Source organism: Atractosteus spatula, chromosome 11, assembly GCF_055471065.1.
Source record: "Atractosteus spatula isolate fAtrSpa1 chromosome 11, fAtrSpa1.hap1, whole genome shotgun sequence".
Classification (NCBI taxonomy): domain Eukaryota; kingdom Metazoa; phylum Chordata; class Actinopteri; order Semionotiformes; family Lepisosteidae; genus Atractosteus; species Atractosteus spatula.
This window is the reverse complement of record NC_142716.1, coordinates 41,065,942-41,086,658: the sequence shown is the minus strand read 5'-3', so window position 1 is coordinate 41,086,658 and position 20,717 is coordinate 41,065,942. Positions and strand designations below refer to the sequence as shown.

The 20,717-nt window shown below is 35.7% G+C and overlaps 1 protein-coding gene across 4 annotated transcripts; it reads left to right on the top strand.

Moving 5' to 3' along the window:
• The first annotated feature begins 74 nt into the window (after positions 1-74).
• Positions 75-20,481, top strand: wdr45b (WD repeat domain 45B). 4 transcript variants are annotated; one of them, XR_016093793.1, is made up of 11 exons: positions 77-276; positions 9,228-9,302; positions 10,897-10,998; positions 11,459-11,546; positions 14,033-14,127; positions 15,030-15,220; positions 15,682-15,767; positions 16,197-16,298; positions 16,594-16,715; positions 17,539-17,668; positions 18,351-18,457. XR_016093793.1 is itself a non-coding variant. In XM_088928390.1 (10 exons), exons 1-10 carry the CDS (start codon positions 210-212, stop codon positions 18,455-18,457), a joined length of 1,035 nt encoding a protein of 344 aa, XP_088784516.1. In that variant the 5' UTR covers positions 75-209; the 3' UTR covers positions 18,458-20,481. The 4 variants fall into 4 exon arrangements, 3 of the variants coding, with proteins under 3 accessions (XP_088784516.1, XP_088784517.1, XP_088784518.1); XM_088928390.1 differs by lacking the exon at positions 17,539-17,668 and having other exon boundaries at positions 75-276; positions 18,351-20,481; XM_088928391.1 differs by lacking the exon at positions 17,539-17,668 and having other exon boundaries at positions 97-201; positions 18,351-20,481.
• The last annotated feature ends 236 nt before the right edge of the window (positions 20,482-20,717 follow it).

Below are 20,717 nucleotides of genomic sequence, written 5' to 3'. Positions count from 1 at the left end.
TCGATTGCTCGCAGTCGGTCGGTTCGATTGCTCGCAGTCGATGCAGCAATTTCCTCCCTGCTCGGTGGCTCGGCGTGCCTCTCCGCGTCCTTGCAAGGGAGGAAAAACGGTACTGGTGTTGTTTTCTGTGTCTTGACGGACGATAGAGGAGGGATGGTTCCGTTAAGCTGAAATTGAAAACACGATAATTCTGATATCGAGGTACCATCATGAACCTTTTACCGTCCAACCCACATGGGAACGGGCTTTTGTACGCTGGATTTAACCAGGATCATGGTGAGGCCATAGACTTTGCTCAGTTTCTATATAGCCGTTCTGGGTTCAGGCTTTTTCGCAGTGGTGATTGCTAGTTGCATTCTCTTAACGTATTGTACTCTGCCTTAGGCCCGGAACCTTTCAGCTATTTAATCAAAAGTACCGAATCAAAGCACCAGAAAATACCTTAATATAATGCTGTAATTAGTAGGGCAATGCGTAACTGCGTACAGAGACGATACTCTTGTGTGCAGTAAACCTTAATTTCTCAATCGAAACTTGTATGAAATGCAAGAGGAAGTCACTCCTTAGCTGGCTTGTTTCCATTGATTGTATGGTAGTCACAGGATTTGCTGTGTTATTTCAACAGTACCACATGGTGTTATTATTAACAGTTGGACGCACAGTGGATATATATGTTCATCTATTATACATTTGACTGCAGTTTACGTTTTCCCCCTGGTCTTATTTTTTAATCAACCCAGTTACTCTACCTAGGGCGGAGCTCTAAGAAATGTTTGGTTCGCATTTGATTAATTAAGATTCGAATATTTAACCAGCTGAGCTTTAAGGGGCGAGGTATAGGGCGAAGTTCTGTTGTGTTGAATAGCCACGACAACTGTAGTTTTGAAAATGCTATGGCTACACTCCCCCCTATATTGTCACTTAATGTTTTCTTACATTATAGTTAACGAATGGGGAGAAATTCGGTCCCGATATCTCGTTTACGTATTTACAACTTCAACTTTCTCGTGTTCACATTTACACGTCATTTGGACACGTTTACAAAAGGTGTAGCCATTATTCTGTTGCTCATTCTAGTGTAATAATCGGTTGAGTAAACGTGGTTTTTAACAGCCCGTGACTATAAATTACATTTTTAACCTGAACTCGGGGTATTATAACAGTAATGTAATAAATATCGAGCTGGGAGGTGTATAAGCCTGCGAGCTACAAATGAACAATTTGAAGTTGATTCCATGTAGCGAAGTAACAAGAAAAGGAATGCAACTTAGCCTGAGGAGATTGTGGTGCCTACACTAACATTTTCTGCCTTGAAGGAAGTGTATTTTTGGTATGATTTTCAGATTTACCTCACGAACAGAACTGAAATGCTGTAGTTTTTTGGGGTTTAAGATTTAATATTCACTTTCACCAAATTATGTCATTTAAATAGCACTAACTACATCAGAGCAACCTTGTAAATATATATTTTTAAAATATTATTTTAAATTAAACGTTCTCTTGTTATTACAACTGCCTGTGTTACTGGTTTCAGATCTTGGGAGAATCATTGCTTTATACTGAATTGAATCAAGCACATATACTATAATGGATTATAATATAAGACTGAAGTGTCTGTTGGGCTTGCCCATAAACAAAAAAGCTCATTCACAATTACCGACTTCTTAAACTTTTAATTTCTGGAATATGTAATACATGTGATTTCCTCTATAATTAACTGCTTTAAAAAGTGTTTTTATTAGCTGATGATAAAACACCACTGTTCCTAGTCTAATAGCAGGGTTGGCATTAAGAATGATTTTTGACGATATTACCTTCAAGTGTCTTCCACATCTGAATTGAAAAATGAATGTGCCATACATTGTAATGTAAATATGTGAACTTAGCAGAGAAATAAAAGATTTTGATATCTTGCCCATGTTGTAGGTCTGGTCAATCTTCCAGTCAGGGCTGTTAGTCTATGTGACTTTCTAGGCTGATGCAGAAAATTCCTTAAATATTTCATTTGAAGGAAAGTTAATCCTGAGCATTTGTAGTTAGGGACTAACTAACTGTTTCCATGATAAATTTTTGCATTGTTAGACTTCAATAAATCCTCCTAAGGCTCATTAACAATCTTTCCCTTAGCTATTCCTCTGTGTACACTAGGAATCTTGTTTCTTGAGTTTTGGTGCAGTATTATGTAACAAAGACAAAAAAGAAAATGGATTGTGTTCTCTTGGAAAGTAATGTTTATTATCTTTCCCTTATTATTTTTTATTATCTTTAAAAAAAAGTTTCCTGTTCTTTCAAATGCCAAGCTTTAATGTTCAGTAAGGTCTTTGGCTAGTGTAGCTTCTGTTTTCAGATATCTTCCAGCTAAATGGGTCTGACTGGAAATGTGGTAACTTTGCATCTGTAAACTTAAAAATGTAACTGTATGTGATGTAATATTCCCTGTTTGTTCCTATTCCACGTATGGTCCAAAACTGTAGTAAAATTAGTTAATTAAGCTTCTTTTTTATTTTTGTAAGCTGCTATTTGACAATTAAGACCACTCAGGGCTGTTTTTTCTCAAATGAGAATGCTCCAGGCCAAAATAAAGTTAGGCCACCTTTTTGTTCAAACCAAGGTTCAGCTATTGTAGGACTATGACCTGCCTAACTGATGCACAAAAGGAATGTTAGATATAGATTCTAAACAGAGATATCAAACCAGATGTGAAGAAAGCATAGGTCAATGAATAATGTTAAGTTTTGTGTTTCAAATTTGACAGTCTCAATATGAAAATATTACAAATTAATATGACCTCCCTTAGAATTAACACAATCCTAACAGCACTGATGCATAGGCCAAATCAGGCTCTTTATAGACTGTAGTGAGATTTCCAGCATTCTTTCTGTGTATCTATAGGTAGTCTGTGAAAGTTGGCAAGCTGAGATTGTGTCTTGTTGGTGGTATTGGCAAGTTTGTCCCATATATGTTCTGTTGGACTCACCTTTTTTTTTAAAGCTATTCCATTGTAATCCTAGAAATGTATGATCTTGCATTGTCCTGTTGGATAATCAGCTGGCAAAATGGCTTGCAGGAACAGAGCAGTTGTTGGTCCAAGGACTTCATCCATATAAGGTTGTAGTAGTAACAGTAAGGTTGACCTTGGTTTGGGGCATTCATCTGTTAAGGGGTACCATCCCACATCATTATGCTTCCATCGTGCCACCAGTTATCTTCAACAGTGCAAGTCAGCAACTGTTTTATCATGACAGTCTTCACATTTATTGTTTTTCATCAAGTCTATCAAAGGCGAAACAGGATCCACTGGTGACTCAACGTCCACCAATCTCTGCTTCATCTCACTAGATTTTTGCTCACTTAAGATGGCGATGTTGGCTCTTGGCTGTCAGAGTTACGTCTGTAGTGCCTCTGAGCATGCAGATTGTTTTCACACACACAGATGACGAGCTTCACTCATTGTGAAGGTGCACAGGTCACCTCCTCCTGGAATTTATCATGTTGCTCATGTGTTGTCTGGCACACAGAAATTGGCTGTTGTGCCTTTAATTGTCAGTGTGATACTCCATAACATTCTCTGATTGCTGACTCGCAGGTTCATTCTGGAATTTCTTGTGCTGTAGCCAGTTCTGTGAGAAAACAATTACTCATAAGGCTCAGATGAATGTGACATAGTCCTGGGCATGTGTGGTGACTCTGCCTTTCAGGATGTGGATTATCTCTCACAAACTGTTTTTTCTATGGACTAGTGTGCTGATTGTCAAAGCACAAAATCTTTCTCTAAGTATGTTCTCTCCCTGACAAACCACTCTAGAAAATAGCAACCAGGGAATCTTTATTAGTCAAGCATGGTGTGATCATAACTCTTAATATAAAACAGTAATATCAAACATAACTATAATATCAAACAGTGAACACCTGACTTTATAATCACAAGGTTTGGGCTCAGTTATCCCAAGAAAAATATGCTATTCAGCCAAACCTCCAAGATTTCCATTTACGAACGTCTAAAAGGTGCTGAAAAATGAATTTGCGGCTGAAATTAAACAAGGGCTCTGGAGGGTTTTTTTGTTACAGGCTTTTCAACAGCATCGTCAGCAGAGCTTGACTGGTGTTTCAAGTTTTAAAAATTGTTTGGTTTGTGTTTTTAATTTTGTAAGCATTGCATTAGCAAGCAAAAAATGTGAAAACACAGAATAATTTATATGAATTAAAGAATTTCCTGTTGATACGGCACTAATTGGTTTGTCAAAAAGTACAGTATTTCAGCCAGGTCTGTAACAATAAAATGCAGCAATAAGCTTCAAGAAGTGTAATGTGTTATTATTTTATATGATTGGATTTATTTCGGATGAAGAATAAAGCATTGCATGTGTTGCATATGAGTGTATGTAATGCTGTAATCTAAGAAACCAGTGACTGAAATGACTGAAACTTATATGGGATTTTTGTTTAGTGAATTAAACTCCTGTGTATAACAGGATGTTTTGTTAGAATTCCATGACTGATTTGTGAATTGAATTTCTATCAGTCTGCACTCAACAGTACAGTAATTCTGTATAACAGTTCTCTGTAATTGGAAAGCATTCCATCCTATGGAAACTGTGAGTTAGTTATGTGATCTATTGTCTGTACTTAAAGAGATTGTCTTGCATTGACAGTTTTAGATCTCGGGGGTTATGAGTAATTGGTTGTCTAATATACTCCTAATAGAAAGAATATTTCAGTCATTTTAAAATTTACTGAGTTGAAGAACATTCCACTCGAGAATGTCCCATAGTTTGAGTTTAACAGTAGGTGTAGAATTATGAAAGTTATGTGTAATTCTTGTTCCATTATACATAATCCATGTTTAAAATCACACAGGAGAAAATAAAGGATGAAGTATAAAAGATGGAGCAAGTGCGGTGTTTAGGATTGTAAGGTAAGGCAGCTCTGACTGGCACAATATTAACAGCTTTCCATTACAATTAATACACCTGTGTGTATGTATATGAGTTTGTGTCAAATGGATCAAAAAAACAAAGTATTTAACAGAACAAATAAAACCTCAGAAGCCAAGCTACACCTGTGAAACTTGTGCTTGACAGTCTTCATTATGCTTTGCATTTATGGAGGTCTTCAGATTGGTGAAAACAATTATGTGAACAAATCATTTCATTGTATAGCCAATCAGAACCCTGAACTCTTCCAGCATTCTTGGCATTTAAAATATTCCACTTGTGAAACAGTACAATTGCTATAGTAAACTTACACACTATTTTATCATCTTTCAATGTTGTTTAGAGGTGTTCCAACTTTTTTATATTTTTTTATACAGTAACTTATCAAAAAAGAGGGTATAATTTTCTGTTGTGTAGTTGTGTAGTCAGTCCCATTAAAAAAAAATATTTGCTAACGAGGTCTGATGACTCGTAGTTATGCAAATCGCAGTGAGCTGTTTTTCCTTTTAAAGGAGAACTGCCGGGATATTTGTATATTATGAGGTTAGAATCGGAATTGATGAGTGCATTTCAATTCACAACGAAAGTAAAGTGTACACAATAACTCTAATAAATTTACATAATAGACCATTTCTGGGTATGTACTGTACAGCACCATATTGCGGTCATTGTCTGTGATTCAGAATGAGGCAACAAAACTTCCAGTTACGTGTTGTGGCCCTATTACATTGTATACAAGCAGGCGTGTGAATACATTTCTTTTAATCCAATAGAAATATTGGTCTTGACTTCAAGACGTTTTTCTGACAATTACTTACTTTGCATGCAGATCACGTTGGAACATTTCTGCGTTGAAACATCTGCACCACAACGTGTACGTATTCACTTGTACATTGCATTACATTAGCCATTACAGTGACTAGTGATCAGGAAGGGACAGTTTAAGTGAGTTCTTGCACACTTTTGCTCTTGCCCATTGCGAGACCAGCGGTTTTCGACAGCATGGCAGCTATCCAACGTTCGCAAAGTTCATAATTTTGTGCTCAATTAGAAATTTGTAAAATTTTATGATACCAGACAATTTATTTTGTCGCTGAGATTTAATAACTTGTTTGAACATTTGGGACTGCATTTCCCCTTTAAAATATTTTTTGAATAAGGTAAACATCTTCAGTCTACTAGACTGAAATCTACTGTTTCCAGTTTCTAAAACTGATTGATTAAGTCTTTAAAACTGACTAGTTGTAGTTGTCAGAATGAGTCACTGCCTATCCTGTGACTGCCTGTCCTGGGTCTGAGTGCCAGGAATTTGTGCTGGCTTAGTACTGTGCTGCAGCCTGCACTACACCATACTGTCAGCACACTTCCTCCTGCGCATGTGATTTTATATTGGAAGCAGAAGCTTCCTGTTACAAAGCAAGGATGAGTTATATTGCAAAATTGTCTTCAATAGTTAAAAAGGAACTAAGAAAATGATACTGCTTTTTTATTTGTATTTTTCCACTATAACTTTTCCGCCAATACCTTGGACATTTGCATCTGCAATTATAATACCTACTTTGGAACAGGTATCAAATTGTAGTAATGGATGTGGACAATAATCATATAATAATCTGAAATTTAAAACTGAGCTCACTTGAAGTTGATCTTTAGTGGAATAGCCTGAATCTTATTGTCCACCCATCTTTCATGAACCGCTGTTTTCAGCTATTTTTAGCTGAGCTGTTCCTAGCAGACCTTCTTGCAGTGTTTTCTGGCTGTTTTAATTTCATTATTTTTTAAAAGATTTGGTTGAAATGTTAGAAACATGAGTATTTTCCGCTTGTAATGAAGAGATCTAGTTCTTCTTGTCCATGTTTTTTACTTTTTTGTTTGTGCCTTGCATTCACATCTCTTACTACAGATAGCAGACATTGAACAAAGATTTTTCTCTTTAGAATTAGTTTCATCCCAATACTTCTGGGACTAGTTCTGGTTTGCCGCAACAGATGCATCAGGAATAAATGGCATTTTTACTATGGATGGATATTTGGATGAAATTTGTTTCAGTCAGCCTATAAAGTAATTGATTTATGGAGTAACCCTCTAATTTTCCTATATTCATTTTCACACCCAATTTGGTCCTCAACACATCTTGTTGAATATAATTCAAATATAATTGGAATTATAACCCTCTGGGTACTGTGTAAATATGGTATACATATACTTGTGACGGGAAACCTGGTCTTTGGATATGATATCTTTCAGTCAATAGCATGTGGGGCAGTTTGGAAAAATAAAGAACTCCAGAGAGTTTGATTTATTTTAAAACTCAAAAATAGCTGCCGCTGATGGTATGCTCTGAAAGGTGACAGAAAAAGTAGAGAATGCAAAAGAAAACTCATGTTTCTGTAAAGGGTTTTGATCTTTTTAACAGATGTCGTATGTAGCAGCACCGGTTTTATAACTTGGGGACATTGCTTCTTATTCAATAGACCCAGCTTGTTCAGCAGGGCTGTCCAATTCATTCTGGAAGAACAGATTGTACTTTGATGCATTCAATGTCTGGTCAGCTGAAATCCTGTTTGCACCATTTCATTTTGTAAGCCCCCCTCCCTCCATCCATCTGTAACTTAACTTCCTGTGTTCAGGCTCTTCAGTCAGCTATGTTTTTCTTTAGCTTTGGAATGGACTTTTCCACTGTTTCTGCCACTTTTGGGAGGGTTCACATGAGGTCTGCGGAAATGTCAGTTTAACTTTTAAGCTGTTTTTTTTTTACCTCAGTGCAGTTTAGAAAACGATGGAACATAAAAAGACCTTTGAATGAGTTCTCATCTTTTTACAGTAAAACCAAAAGAGCCCTGGCCGACCCCTTCTTATACTGGGGTGCACAGCCAGTTGTAGGCTGCTTGTATTGAAAATCCAAGTATGAGATGAGACCTAGTAATACCTTTATGCACTTGCCTATAAGTAATAAATAAATTGTGCCTCCTATGGTTGTGTGATTATTGTTCAAGGACATTTAATGAATGCACCAAAATCTCCTTTCTAGATGTGGGCAGATATAGACACATACAGAATGTCTGTCAGCTTTCTGTGCTATAAAAAGAGCAAATGGGTTTCTATAACTGTACTGAACTCCTGCTATTGTTTTAAGTGCATCATTTTAGCTTCAGGAGAACAAGCAACTCGTAATATGACAGCCTTGCTTAAATTCCCCTTAGGCAAATAACTTAATGAATGGTGCCTGCATACTTTACGGACTAAGAATATCTGAAATGTGGCCATTGGCTGTGGGTCAGTGCTATGAAGAAGCTGGTTTCTCAAATATAAGCTGTGTGAGTCTTTCTTGACATCACATCTTCCTTAAACAAGTTTACCTCCTGCCTTTTGCCTGTTACAGGCACAGCCACAATGAAGTCTGTCTGTTTAAACAAACATCAATAGTAATAAACTTATGGTATTATGTGCCTGTCATAAAAACAATTTCAAAGCACTGTACAATAAAAGACTCCAATAAAATACAAACAAAGGAATTAGACCAAATACATCAGTGTACTGTGGTACAGACACCATACTTTAAAAAAAAAGTTTGGGGATTCAGTTCATTTCAGGTAAGTTTTTGGGTTTGAAAACAGGAACCCAGAATTCCTCATTTTAGAAGGAAGCCTGAACACATGGTTTATGTTCTTACTGACAAGACACATAATTTATCTTGAGATATGTAAGGGGAAAGATTATTGCCCTTAAAAGTCAAGAGCAATATCTGTAGTACATCTAGAATTCAAAAGGTCATTGTTGTAAATTTAAGACATGGGCTATGTTTGCCTGAACAAGTTCTAGTCAGAACCTGAAAGTAAGACACTGTAACAGTCATGTCTAAACAAAACAAAACTATGTACTAGTTTCTCTGCTATAAGCATCGACAAAATGGAATGTAATTTAGTAATGCACTTGGACATGTGGCTTAAAAAGAAACTTTTTCATTGGCTCTTTTCAGAGGTGCAGAAGTATTCAAGGTTGAGGTACTTGCAACAGTGTTATTTCATACTTTTTATGTTTTCTATTTGAAGTTTGCTATACTTTCATTTCTTTTGATTTGTTATAAATTTGGCATAATTTCTTCAGGAATGTGTAAATCTTAATCTTAAATAGTAAGATTTCCCCTGGAACTGCAACCATGAAAAAACCTTAACTGCATTTCTGTAGGAAATTGATGCAAATTGCCCTTTTGATGTTGGCCTGGGCTGTTTCTGAATGAAGTTTGGTGAAGTTGGCAATGTCCAACCAGCTCCTCTTTTGCATTTTTCACAGGGTGCTTTGCGTGTGGAATGGAAAATGGATTCCGAGTTTACAACACAGACCCACTTAAAGAGAAGGAAAAGCAAGGTAGGGCTCCTTCTGTAAGTATATGCTGTTTAGAGTGCACATTTTAGCCCTAGGTCAAACATAGTTTGATTGCATACCAGTTACATTCTTAAGCATACTTTATCTGTTGCTTTACAAATGCAATACGAAATCGATTTGTCTCTGTCAGTTAAAGAAGTGTGTTTATAAGGCACAGTCTACACAGCTAACTGGTCATTTCTGAAATCTGTGCTCCTAAATTCAGGAACACTGTTAGTTTTAGTATGCATCTTATAACATAGAGAATACAAGAGATGCTTTTTAAGTGACCACAGACGTATTTGTATTTTTCGCACTAGGCATGTCCATAGTTTTTACTTTTTTGGTTTCGCGTTTTTATTTTTAGGTTATCTTGACAGAACTACCTACTTTGAGATCTACTGTTACGTCCCAGTGAATTCTCCTAAATGTTACACCCCTGTACCCCTAGACACTTGGGGTCGTAACGCCTACATTAATCTATTGTGGAATTTTATTTTACTTTTACAGTAACTTACTTTTTACAGTATTGGAAATACAATTTTCTGGAAATTAGCCAGCTGAATTTTAATGTTTTTTTTTATAGTTGTCATGTCAGAAAATACACAACAATGATGACAGTACTCTAAAAATAGTACCAGTTGCAGTTTTGAAAAACATTTGTCCCCTTAGTAAAGACACTTTTTTTTAAACTCAGCATGACATTGTTTGTGACAATAAGACTCAAGGTACTTCCTCTCCTCATGTTTATGTGATCTGGTCTCAATGGAAAACTAGACAAGTAACACATAGTTAATCATTCCCAGTGGAAAAGAGACAGAGATGCGCAGATGTGACTCTCACGTGATTTTAACTGTCTTTGCTTACACAGGGATTTTGTTTACAGTGCTGTGACAAGGTGTTCAGTCGAGAGCGAGCACAGAAACCTTTCTTAGGACAATATACTTGTGTTGGTATAGACGTTCATAAAGATTCTCAGATACATTTAAAAGGTTTTTTTAATTTGTCATTGAAGTGGTTAGATAACAGATTTTGACACTCTGCTTATGCTGGTTGTAAGTGTCTTGGATTAGAGTTGTAACATGCCCTAAATCACATGCTATGCTGGAAAGCAGTAACATCTTCTAGTGGATTATAGGCATTTTTTATACTAATTTAAAGATTTTAACACCCTTTTACATTTTTTAAATGAATTCAAGTGATTAATACACAGGAGGCACAATATGCTTGGGTATTGTTTACAAAGGTGCTGATACATCTGTTTTGAATGTTCAGGACTAGCCCTGTCCTGAGAGTTGTGTAACACACAGACCACATAGATTGGTGCAAAACAGCATATTGTAATTAACAGTTCTAGACTTCTGTACCAGGTCATATTTCCAAGTAGTGAAGTTAATTGTCAGATTTGTCTGCAATAATGTATTTTAAATAAAGCATGGTAGAGCAGAAGCTTTAATTGAGCCTTACCAGAGGGCTGTTCAGCTGTGACGGGGGCTGTTGTGTCACCACTTCTGCACAGTGATAACAGCTGATAGCCATGATGCTATGCCTGTGTCAGTTTTGCTTCTGTTGAAGCTTTCTTTTTGTTTCATTGCAGAGTTTCTGGAAGGTGGTGTAGGCCATGTTGAGATGCTGTTCCGATGTAACTACTTAGCACTAGTTGGAGGAGGGAAGAAGCCAAAGTATCCCCCTAATAAAGGTATATTTACAGCCAGAACAAGAGCTTTTAGATTGTCTCATTCAACTTCTTTATGGAGTGTGTTAGAATTTTATTGTGAAACATTTTGTGGATTTATTTTTATTAGGAAAATGTTTTGATGTTCTTATGTAAAGCAGATTAAATTTAGCTATATTAAAGCTATGTTAGAGGAGTGATATTATTCAGAAGAAAGGCCGTATGTCCTATGTTTATGATACAATTTAGCATTTTTCAGTGAAACTGCAGTTGAGTTTGTAAGTTTGTTTTCTAGAAATATATCTGTAGAGTTTTAAGAATTTTAGTATCGGACAAATTATGAAAATACTTCTTGCTTTGAATAATAGCCTGTTTGCTGTTTTGCTATGTCACGTTATTGATCGTTTTGTTTATTCTGAAGCATTTGAATACTAAACAGCAAGACAGCTATTTAGGCCTAAACTAACCTATTTCTTCTTCTCAGTGATGATATGGGACGATTTGAAGAAGAAGACGGTTATAGAAATAGAGTTTTCCACAGAAGTGAAAGCTGTGAAACTTAGACGTGATCGGTAATTACACTTTTTTTATTCATAATATTGTTGTTGTTTATTTGATAAAGAATGTAGATTAAAGTTAATAATAAGGAATTGCGTAGCCTTTCCTTTTTTGAATGTTGCATTGTCTGAGAACTCAAATGGGATTTACATTTAATAGATTTAATATATGAATACAAGAATAAATGATGTGGCAGATAATTTTACTTTCAGCATCTAACATACTGGAATAATTAACGCTTGGCTGTCTTATTTATAACAAAGGAATTCTTGGAGACACCAAAGTAAGAAGGCCTGGAAATAAGTATTAATAGCACGTTTGCAATTCCAGTCTAGATTCCTAATTTAACTTATAAATAAATAATTTACTTCATGCAGCAGAATGAGGGATAAATAAAATATCTGTATAAACTTCACAGGTACTAGCAGAATCTTCAATGGAAGAATTTTATGTTACTGGATTCTACAGTATGAGATTGAGTTAGATTTCTGTAAACAGTTTAATTATTTTTGTCTTGCCTGTAAAAGCTAGGTAGTGGGTAGTTAAATTCTGCTGGGATCTGTGTATTGGCTGTCTAGTACAGTAGACGGGTCTAAATTGACAGTGTATATGTATGAAAGACTGTAAAATACAGTGATCAGTAGAATATAAGCATCTTTTTAGCATTGTCACCAACTTTGAGCTTCCTAAACAAAACAACACACTATGTTTAACATGAGGAACTGTCACTTAGGATCAGGTTTGATGATAAAATATTTGTGTGTGGATCATATCGTAGAAAAAAGAATAAATGGTTATAGAATACTCATAATCATTACTGACCCTGATTTTCCGAGTAAGAACTGCAGTCATATGGCATATTGTTTCTACATGGATTGGTAGAACTTACATTGTACAACTTGCAGTTCATCTTTGGATCACACTTGAAAATTAACAAACTGATAATTAATATTAGTATAACTCTCACATACAGAAATAACAGGAGTTGTCTGGAAAAGGACACAAAGGTAAAGAAAATTTGGAATGTGTCAAGCTGTTAATATAAAAGATGGCTTGACAAAGGCATTGTCTCTTCTCATTAGCCATAAAGTGTTTTGTATTTCTTAAAAGTAATACATGAGAGAGCAGTACTTAACTAGATGTTAAAAAGAATTATTTCCTCAGAATTTATGATTTTCATAAAGAGAAAATCCAGACACTCATCAAAACGTAACAGTGTATCTGCAGTTAATGGTGAGTCTACAGATAGAAAAGATCTGTGTGGTTTGGACATTTTATTTTACAAGGCTTGGCAAATACTGAAAGTAGTGGAAGTCAAAATAGTTTCTTATCTTTGCACTGTGAATTACTCGTAAGTGAAATAAAGTATGGCTTGTGAATGGCAGGGATTCATCATGATTAAAACATACATTGACATTCTTTAGAAGCATATTGCCAGATTCAATTAATCTGACTTGCAGTGCCTTCAGAATAGCCCTTGCGAGTAACATAATTTAACATTTTTGCAAGTAATATCCCAAACACAGACATACATTGTTTTTTACCCAGGTTTTTTAGAAAAATAAATAAATATTTGACAAGATACTGTGATGTACAAAGAGCTTCCATAATTACTGAAAGGTATGCCAGGTTTAGAATCTCAAGTCTTCTTTATTTCATCACAAGGGATTGTTCCAGAGAATATTGGATCTGACGAGCAGTTTGAAAGCCACAAAGATAGATACAAAAGACTCACACAAGTGCGCTGCAAAGACGTCACAAAGTCAAAGTGTTAAGACCTTCCATTAAGTTTCTGAAAAGCTGTTCAATTCCTACAACTCACATTAATAAAAAAAACGTTTTATTTAACAACACAAGCACAGTTTTCTGATATGGCAATAAGCATATTCAGCACACGGCAAGTATACTGGTTAAATCTCAAAGCTCCTATGTTAAATACTATTTAATGGGGTGATACCAAATGTAAATCAGAAATAGCCAAATGTCTACCATGTGCAATAGAAAATGGCAGTGAAATGTCTTTGATTGTTTTAGATCATTTTAACTGCATTTCAGGATTGAAACAGAAGAATTATTCCCAATATAACATAAGGCTGAAGTTTACTTGTCAGTTGTTATCCATTTTATGGATGCTAAAAGAAGTGTTAATTTCATATGGCCACATTTTGTTATGGATGTTAATTCTAGTTTATTACGAAAGGACAAAGCAGTCTCAGTGGATGTGTAGCTACCTGAAACTCTTCACTGAGGAGGGTTAATCAGGGTTACGATTAACTAAAAGACTGAAATGGGGATTTCTCATTAAACAGGTCTTCTGGTTAATATTTATATTAAGAGATCTAAGTAAGCATATATTTTCAAGTGCTAAGATAAGAGTCCAGCACTGACACTAATGAGCTGATGAATGTTTGATTGTTTTAAAAGTTTGGAAGTGTCTGTCCTTGTGCATGGTAGGCAATAAACTAAAAATACTAAACGCTGTTAAATGTCCTTGTTCCAGGATTGTGGTGGTTCTAGACTCCATGATAAAAGTATTCACCTTTACCCACAACCCTCACCAGCTGCATGTCTTTGAGACCTGCTACAACCCTAAAGGTCAGTCTGTACTTTTTGCCCTTGCAGATATTCCCTCTGTACCCTCTAGTATTCATATTTATTTTTAAATAAGACCAAAAGGAAATTGTAAATGACATTGTAGAAATTATAGTAGGTAGAACAATAGCAACATTTATGTATAGATCGTATATTTATAAGCATTCCTATATTAAGTATTGTTCAATTAAGCAAATTGTTTTAAAATAGTAAACAGTAGTAAAATAGTAATAATACTGAATCATGATTTAAAAATATATATGTACAACATGGTATATTTGTTTCAGATTAAAAAAAAACACATTAAAAATAAGATGTGACAGTTTCCTGTTATGTACTTTCCCCTTACTTGAATAGAAGATTCAAAAATGGTTTATGTCAAAACGTTCACAAACTGGGGGTTGGCAGCTCAGCCCATGGTACTGCTTGGAATATGTAGCTAACCTTAAAAAAGTCTATAGTTCATCCAAAATCTGTAAAAGCTCAAACTACTGAACTCCTCCAGGTCAAAGGCACTGATTTGTGTGTTTCAGTGTGTTTGTGTGTAGGAAGATATGTGGTACACAAGCTGTCTGTTGTGAGGACGTGCGCTGAATATTACCAGCTTCTTAATAGAGTCTAAAGGCTAGTCCCCATTAAACTATGACATTTATTCTTTTACTACTTCTGTAACCAAAAGGGAACTTATTCTAGTGTAGAATGCTCAAATAAGAGGAGAACGCTGAAAGGTCTTCATCTTTTTTGCTTTAATGAAACTGCTTGTTTTCTGTTGAATTACAGTTGTGTGCAGTTTAGTACAAAAGGCCTTACAGATCAAAGCTGTCTTTCGTATGATGTTTTCCAATTCTGTGATTTCAGTTCTTGAGATTTTGAGATATTGATTGAACTCTTCTGTCTCTCTGCAGGTCTTTGTGTATTGTGTCCAAACAGCAACAACTCCCTGCTGGCCTTCCCTGGCACTCATACAGGCCATGTGCAGATAGTGGACCTAGCCAATACAGAGAAGCCTCCAGTAGACATCCCAGCTCATGAAGGAGCCCTGAGCTGCATCGCACTCAATTTGCAGGGAACGCGGATAGCCACAGCTTCAGAAAAAGTATGCTAAACGGTCATCTTTCAGCCTTTTTTCAGTTACCATGTTTATACTATATACCCACCCAGGAGGCAGTTGTTTTGCTGGGAGATCCCAGGTAATCCCCATCCTTCCAGTCCTAAAATGCTGCTTGGAGAATTTCACTGACTGGTGACATGACCCAGACTCAAATATTTTGGATCACAGATAAATCAACTCATGCTTAGTGTGTCTATTTTTAGGACTGCTTAGTTTAATATTTTATTACTAGTGTTTTATTCACTCATTTAGCATAAAAAGTGTATATAACTGTGGATGAGCTTTTATAGTAAAAGATTTCCCCCTTCTGAAGTAAGTGTTAATGAAGAAAATACAGGTTTTAAAGGAACCTGTCAGATTCTCAGTTTGAAGAAAATTATTTTTTAAAAACCAGAAATGTTCCTGGGAACATTACAACATATACTAAGACTATGTTTCTGTCGTAGGGGACTCTTATTAGGATATTTGATACTTCTGGTGGCCATTTAATCCAGGAACTAAGAAGGGGTTCACAAGCAGCAAACATTTACTGGTAAGGTGTTGCTATTCACAAAGATGCAGTTAAATGAAAGAGAAAGCAGTAGTTATATACTAATTAAGTGATTGATGAATAAGACGCACACCAATCTAAATAATACATCATGTATATTCACATGGGTATAATCATACCTTTTGTTGTAATCTAATTTCTTAGTACACATTTTACTATATATATGAATATTTTTATACAGGGAGATGTAATAGTTTATTTTAAATTACCTTGACAGGCATAGATGTTTAAATCTACTGTATATGTGTATGTAGATATCTTCACATGTATATATGTACTGTAGCATCTTGTTCAAATATCATGAGTATGTAAGTCCTGAGTATGTAAGTGAATTGTAGTTTTTAGCTCTTTGGAATTACTGCATGACTGTTTATGAACTTTAAATCCTGTCCTTAATGTTTGTGTGTCCAGCATTAATTTCAACCAGGATGCGTCTCTAATCTGTGTGTCAAGTGACCATGGTACAGTACATATATTTGCTGCTGAGGATCCAAAAAGAAACAAGCAGTCCAGGTATGGAAAACCTTAAAACCTTCATACATCATGTAAATAACATTATGCCATGTGCCCAATGAAATATTGAAGTAAAACAAATTACTGTGTTTTAATTATGCATCAGTTTAATGTTTTGGAAACAAACTGGTTTGGCACAGTCCATTCTTTAACTTTTTCTACTGTATTGTTGTATAAATGTTCCATATCTCACCCTATGAGCTATAGGCTTTGACATTTTCTTGTGAAAACCTTTCTTCATAATAGATGTGTTGGTTTATTTGAATACAAATATCATTTTCCTTTTCTTTTGCAGTTTGGCGTCTGCGAGCTTCCTTCCCAAATACTTCAGTTCCAAGTGGAGCTTCTCCAAGTTTCAGGTTCCTTCTGGTTCCCCCTGTGTTTGTGCCTTTGGAACTGAGCCAAATGCAGTAATAGGTATAATATCTTACTCTTATTTTCTTTCTCACATCACATGTACAATACATATGTAATATGTATATAATGCATATACTGTATATATACCCATTATCCTTTAGCTTCTTCAGACAAGGGCTGTGGCAGCCCAGAATTTCATATATAGAAGCCCAGAATTCATATATAGGGGTAACACGCAGTAGTGTTTAGAGGTAATGGACTTGTTAACGGGATAGATTCAAGTCCCCTTTGAGCACATTTCTGTTGTGACCTCGGCAAACATACCTGCACATGACCGCGAACTGCAACATGTACCGGGACATTTTGGCCAAACAGCTGCTTTCTTCTGCCAAGAAGTTCAAGCTTGGCTGAAAATAGATATTCCAGCATGGCAGCAATCCAAAGCATAGTTTTAAGGTTAATGTGCTGCGTTTCATACATTATACATGTGCTCCAAGTAGAAGTTCAACTGAGCAAAAAAAAAAATTGGACTGCAGCCAGTATAAAACTGCTGTTTTTGCTCAATGGGAGAAATGGCATTATCTGTAGTTCTTTCCAGTGTCTTGGCTGCGTTTCTCAATACACATTGCAAGTTTTTACTGAAAAGCATACATGTGTGGGTTATTTGTTGGGGATGGTTGTAGTTTCAGGCTGGGAGCCAAAGTCCTCCTTTAGCCAATGAGTTTGTTCTGCCCATGTTCTGAAGTACTCATGTCAAGTAACCCTGCTGGAATGGAGGCGGCTTTTATGATTATTCTTAAACTCCCTTCTCTAATTACTGGTTAAATTGCTTCAGACAATGAAACTGAAACTAGTTTTTTTTCCTCATTGTTCCTGTATTTAGATAATGCAAACAGGAACATGTGCACTTCAAGAAATGTCTGGATGAAATCCTCAGATCACCTAGCCTGCTGCTAGAAACCAGGCAGGCTGGGTGGCCAACCTGTATGTTCCTGAAAAATTCAATACACAAAGTATGAAAATGTCCTATATAAAACTCAATAAAATCTAAGAACATTCTTCTAAATAATTTTTAAACAAGGAGTATGAGCCATACATTCAGTTCCTTTCATAAAAAATAAAACAAAGATATACCAGGCATACAAACACAAACTGAAGGTGCCATTTGTAATATTTATTCTTTTCAATAATTGGAAACATATGTTCTTTTTTTAACATTTGCTAATAGCATTTCATGTACTCAATGTTTTTAAACTTCCACATGGAGTAAAAATGTATCGAAGTATTATGAAGAGCTTTTAATGTACTGGATGTGAAGAATGGTTGAACAGGTGTTAATAGAAAAATATTTCAAAGTAACTTTTCTTAGTTTTATGTATATATATAATATTATAATGCCTGTTGAAATGTTTATTTTTTTAAATGTTGCTGTACCAGACCAAATTAGTTGTACTTTGGTAGCCAGTGAGCTGTCATCTACACTGCAGTGCCCCCTTATGGAAATTAGTTGCAATGTCAGATTTAGTACATTATAAGTAAGAAAGATGAAAATGCTCTTGATAAAAGAGTGGCATGTAGCATTGAAATACCTGACCCTCATGCATACAGTTTACTTTCTTTGAAGGTTTTCCTCTTTTGACTTAACATTGCAAACTGAAAAATAACTGATAATACCGGCTTGACTGTCTCTTCCAGCTATCTGCGCAGACGGCAGCTACTACAAGTTCCTGTTCAACCAAAAAGGGGAATGTTCAAGGGATGTCTATGCACAGTTCCTGGAGATGACCGACGAGAAGATTTGAGGGCATTGATGGAATCTGCATTACTGAGGGATCTCAAGTCTGCCCAGCTCTTCGAAGGACAAGCAGCTCATCACTGTCGCCAATTTCCCAAACCACATCACTCCTTTTGCAAGGATACAGCTGGCCAGACTGAAACAGTGAGGGAGAGGATTGGAACTTGTGGCCTGCTTCGGTTATTTTTTTTTGCTAAAAAATAAATTCATCAAAACAAGTGGACGGTCACCAAAGAATGTAGACTATTTTAAAAGAAGCAATTGGTACCTGACTGGTGTTCTTCAGGTGTCCCTATAAATTTACAGGTGATGAGGGAAAGCAGTTCTGGAAGGACAGTGTTTTAAAAGAAAAATCTAAGTCAGTGGGCTGCACAGGCCACCTTTTTGCTGGTGGGTACTAGTGTGTGCTGCTCACACTAAAGGAAAATCTCGGGGGAATTTGCTACATTTTTAAGAAGTGTTCTTCTGCTAGGTAGAGCATAACATAACCTTCTTGTCAACTAACACCACTTAGCATAGGGAGTGCCTCCGGGTTGGTTTAAGAAGGGTGTATTATATATATACAGTATGTACAAAAATGTCAAGTAGAGGTAGATTTTGTTTTACTCACTGTATAGAACATCAAACTGAAGCTATATGTAAAGAAAATCATGTATAAAATCAAACCATGCATTGATGGTCAAGTAGGTGGTCTTCATTTTATCTTAAAAGTGCAGTGATCCTTTCTTTTAAATTTAAGGCCTCTTGATACTCAAATGTGCTGCTTATTGATGTGGATGTCCTTGACTGCTTGAAAGAGGTGCCAATTCATGCAGATTACAGAACGCTGCTGGCACGTACAATTAAGGTGTCAATTTTTTTCAGTAAAGGCAGGTGGCTTCTCCCTAAAGTACACAAGCCGAGGTAAGGATTTGTGGTAACCAGCTCCACAGCAAATATGCAACTCTTCTAGACTTGGGTAGAGAAAGGAACTCCTAGTATGGTGTTACTTGATGTTCATAATTCATTTAAAGTCATAAATACTAAGAGTCTGGTTTATATAGCCCAAAAAATAACTTTTGAGAAATACTGACATCAGGCTAAATGTCCTTGTCTCGTGCCATTCATGTTCTTGTCTTTTTGTTTATCAATTTATCAATATGGCTTCACATTTTCAGTGAGCTTCTTAAACTCACTTCTTAATCCCTTGCAGTTTTGTTTTAATGAAATCTGCAGTATGCATTAATTCCCGAACCATTCTTCTTTCATCTGTATAAGTTATCTTCAGGCATGATTATGATATAAGGAGAACTATCAGCAGTCAAACTTCATTTAGCACATCACTCAGCTCAATATTGCAGGTGATATACATTTTTAAAAATAAGGTTTTGTTTTGGCCTGGAAACATTGTGCAAATTGCTCCAGATAATCAATTAAAAGTTCAGAGAGGGAATTGCACTCAAAATTATAAAATAATTAGGGAATTTATGGGTTATAGCCTGTTTAAAAAACACTTATAAGTTTGAAATTGAGTCCCAAGATGAATACTGAATAATGAAGATGCTACTTTGCCATTCAAGACAAGCACAAACTTAAATTCATTCTTTCTGAAATCATATTTGCTTCTTGTTCAGCACATTCTCAAAATACCACATTTTAATTCCTTTTAACATCCTACACCCTAGGATATTAAACAAATATAAAATCTACTATATAATTTATAACACTAATGACCTTTATTTTTAATTTATTTCTGTTTAGTCTTTGATGTAAAAAAAGTCACCTTTAATCACAACCTTTTTTTTTAAATCTATAGTCCTCCAAGTAAATTTGCAGGCATTGTAGTACCTAAAGATTTGCAGAACAAATATCAACAATGCCAGCATTAAACATGAAATTTGCATTTCAGGTCCATAACATTTGGGGAATGTGTGGGATCTGTGTGGGATGACATGGCACAACAATTGCTGTACGGTCAGCCTCAGCTTGGCTCAATATGCATCATGTACAAGAATCTTGGCATTTTTAATTAAAAACTAACATCTTTATTAATCTTGCATTGCATATTTGTATTTATTGAATTACTAACTGGAATAAGTAATGTCAGACATTTTGTGAACCCAGTATTTTTTTGTGGTCATGTTTTAAGCACATAAGCATTATTGTTTGGTGGGAGTGACAATTACCCAACAATTCTTTTTTTCTTGGGACCAACTGAATTCTGAAATTGTCAGTAATGAAATTCAAAAGTAAACTTTAAAACAGAAATTTGCAAAATTTGTAAAAAT

Bases quoted from the DNA above. Each gene is read 5' to 3' on its own strand.
- wdr45b (XM_088928390.1), top strand. From the start codon at position 210: ATGAACCTTTTACCGTCCAACCCACATGGGAACGGGCTTTTGTACGCT. The intron at 277-9,227 runs GTGAGGCCATAG...CATTTTTCACAG, and splicing joins TGGATTTAACCAGGATCATG to GGTGCTTTGCGTGTGGAATG. The intron at 11,547-14,032 runs GTAATTACACTT...TCCTTGTTCCAG, and splicing joins GTGAAACTTAGACGTGATCG to GATTGTGGTGGTTCTAGACT.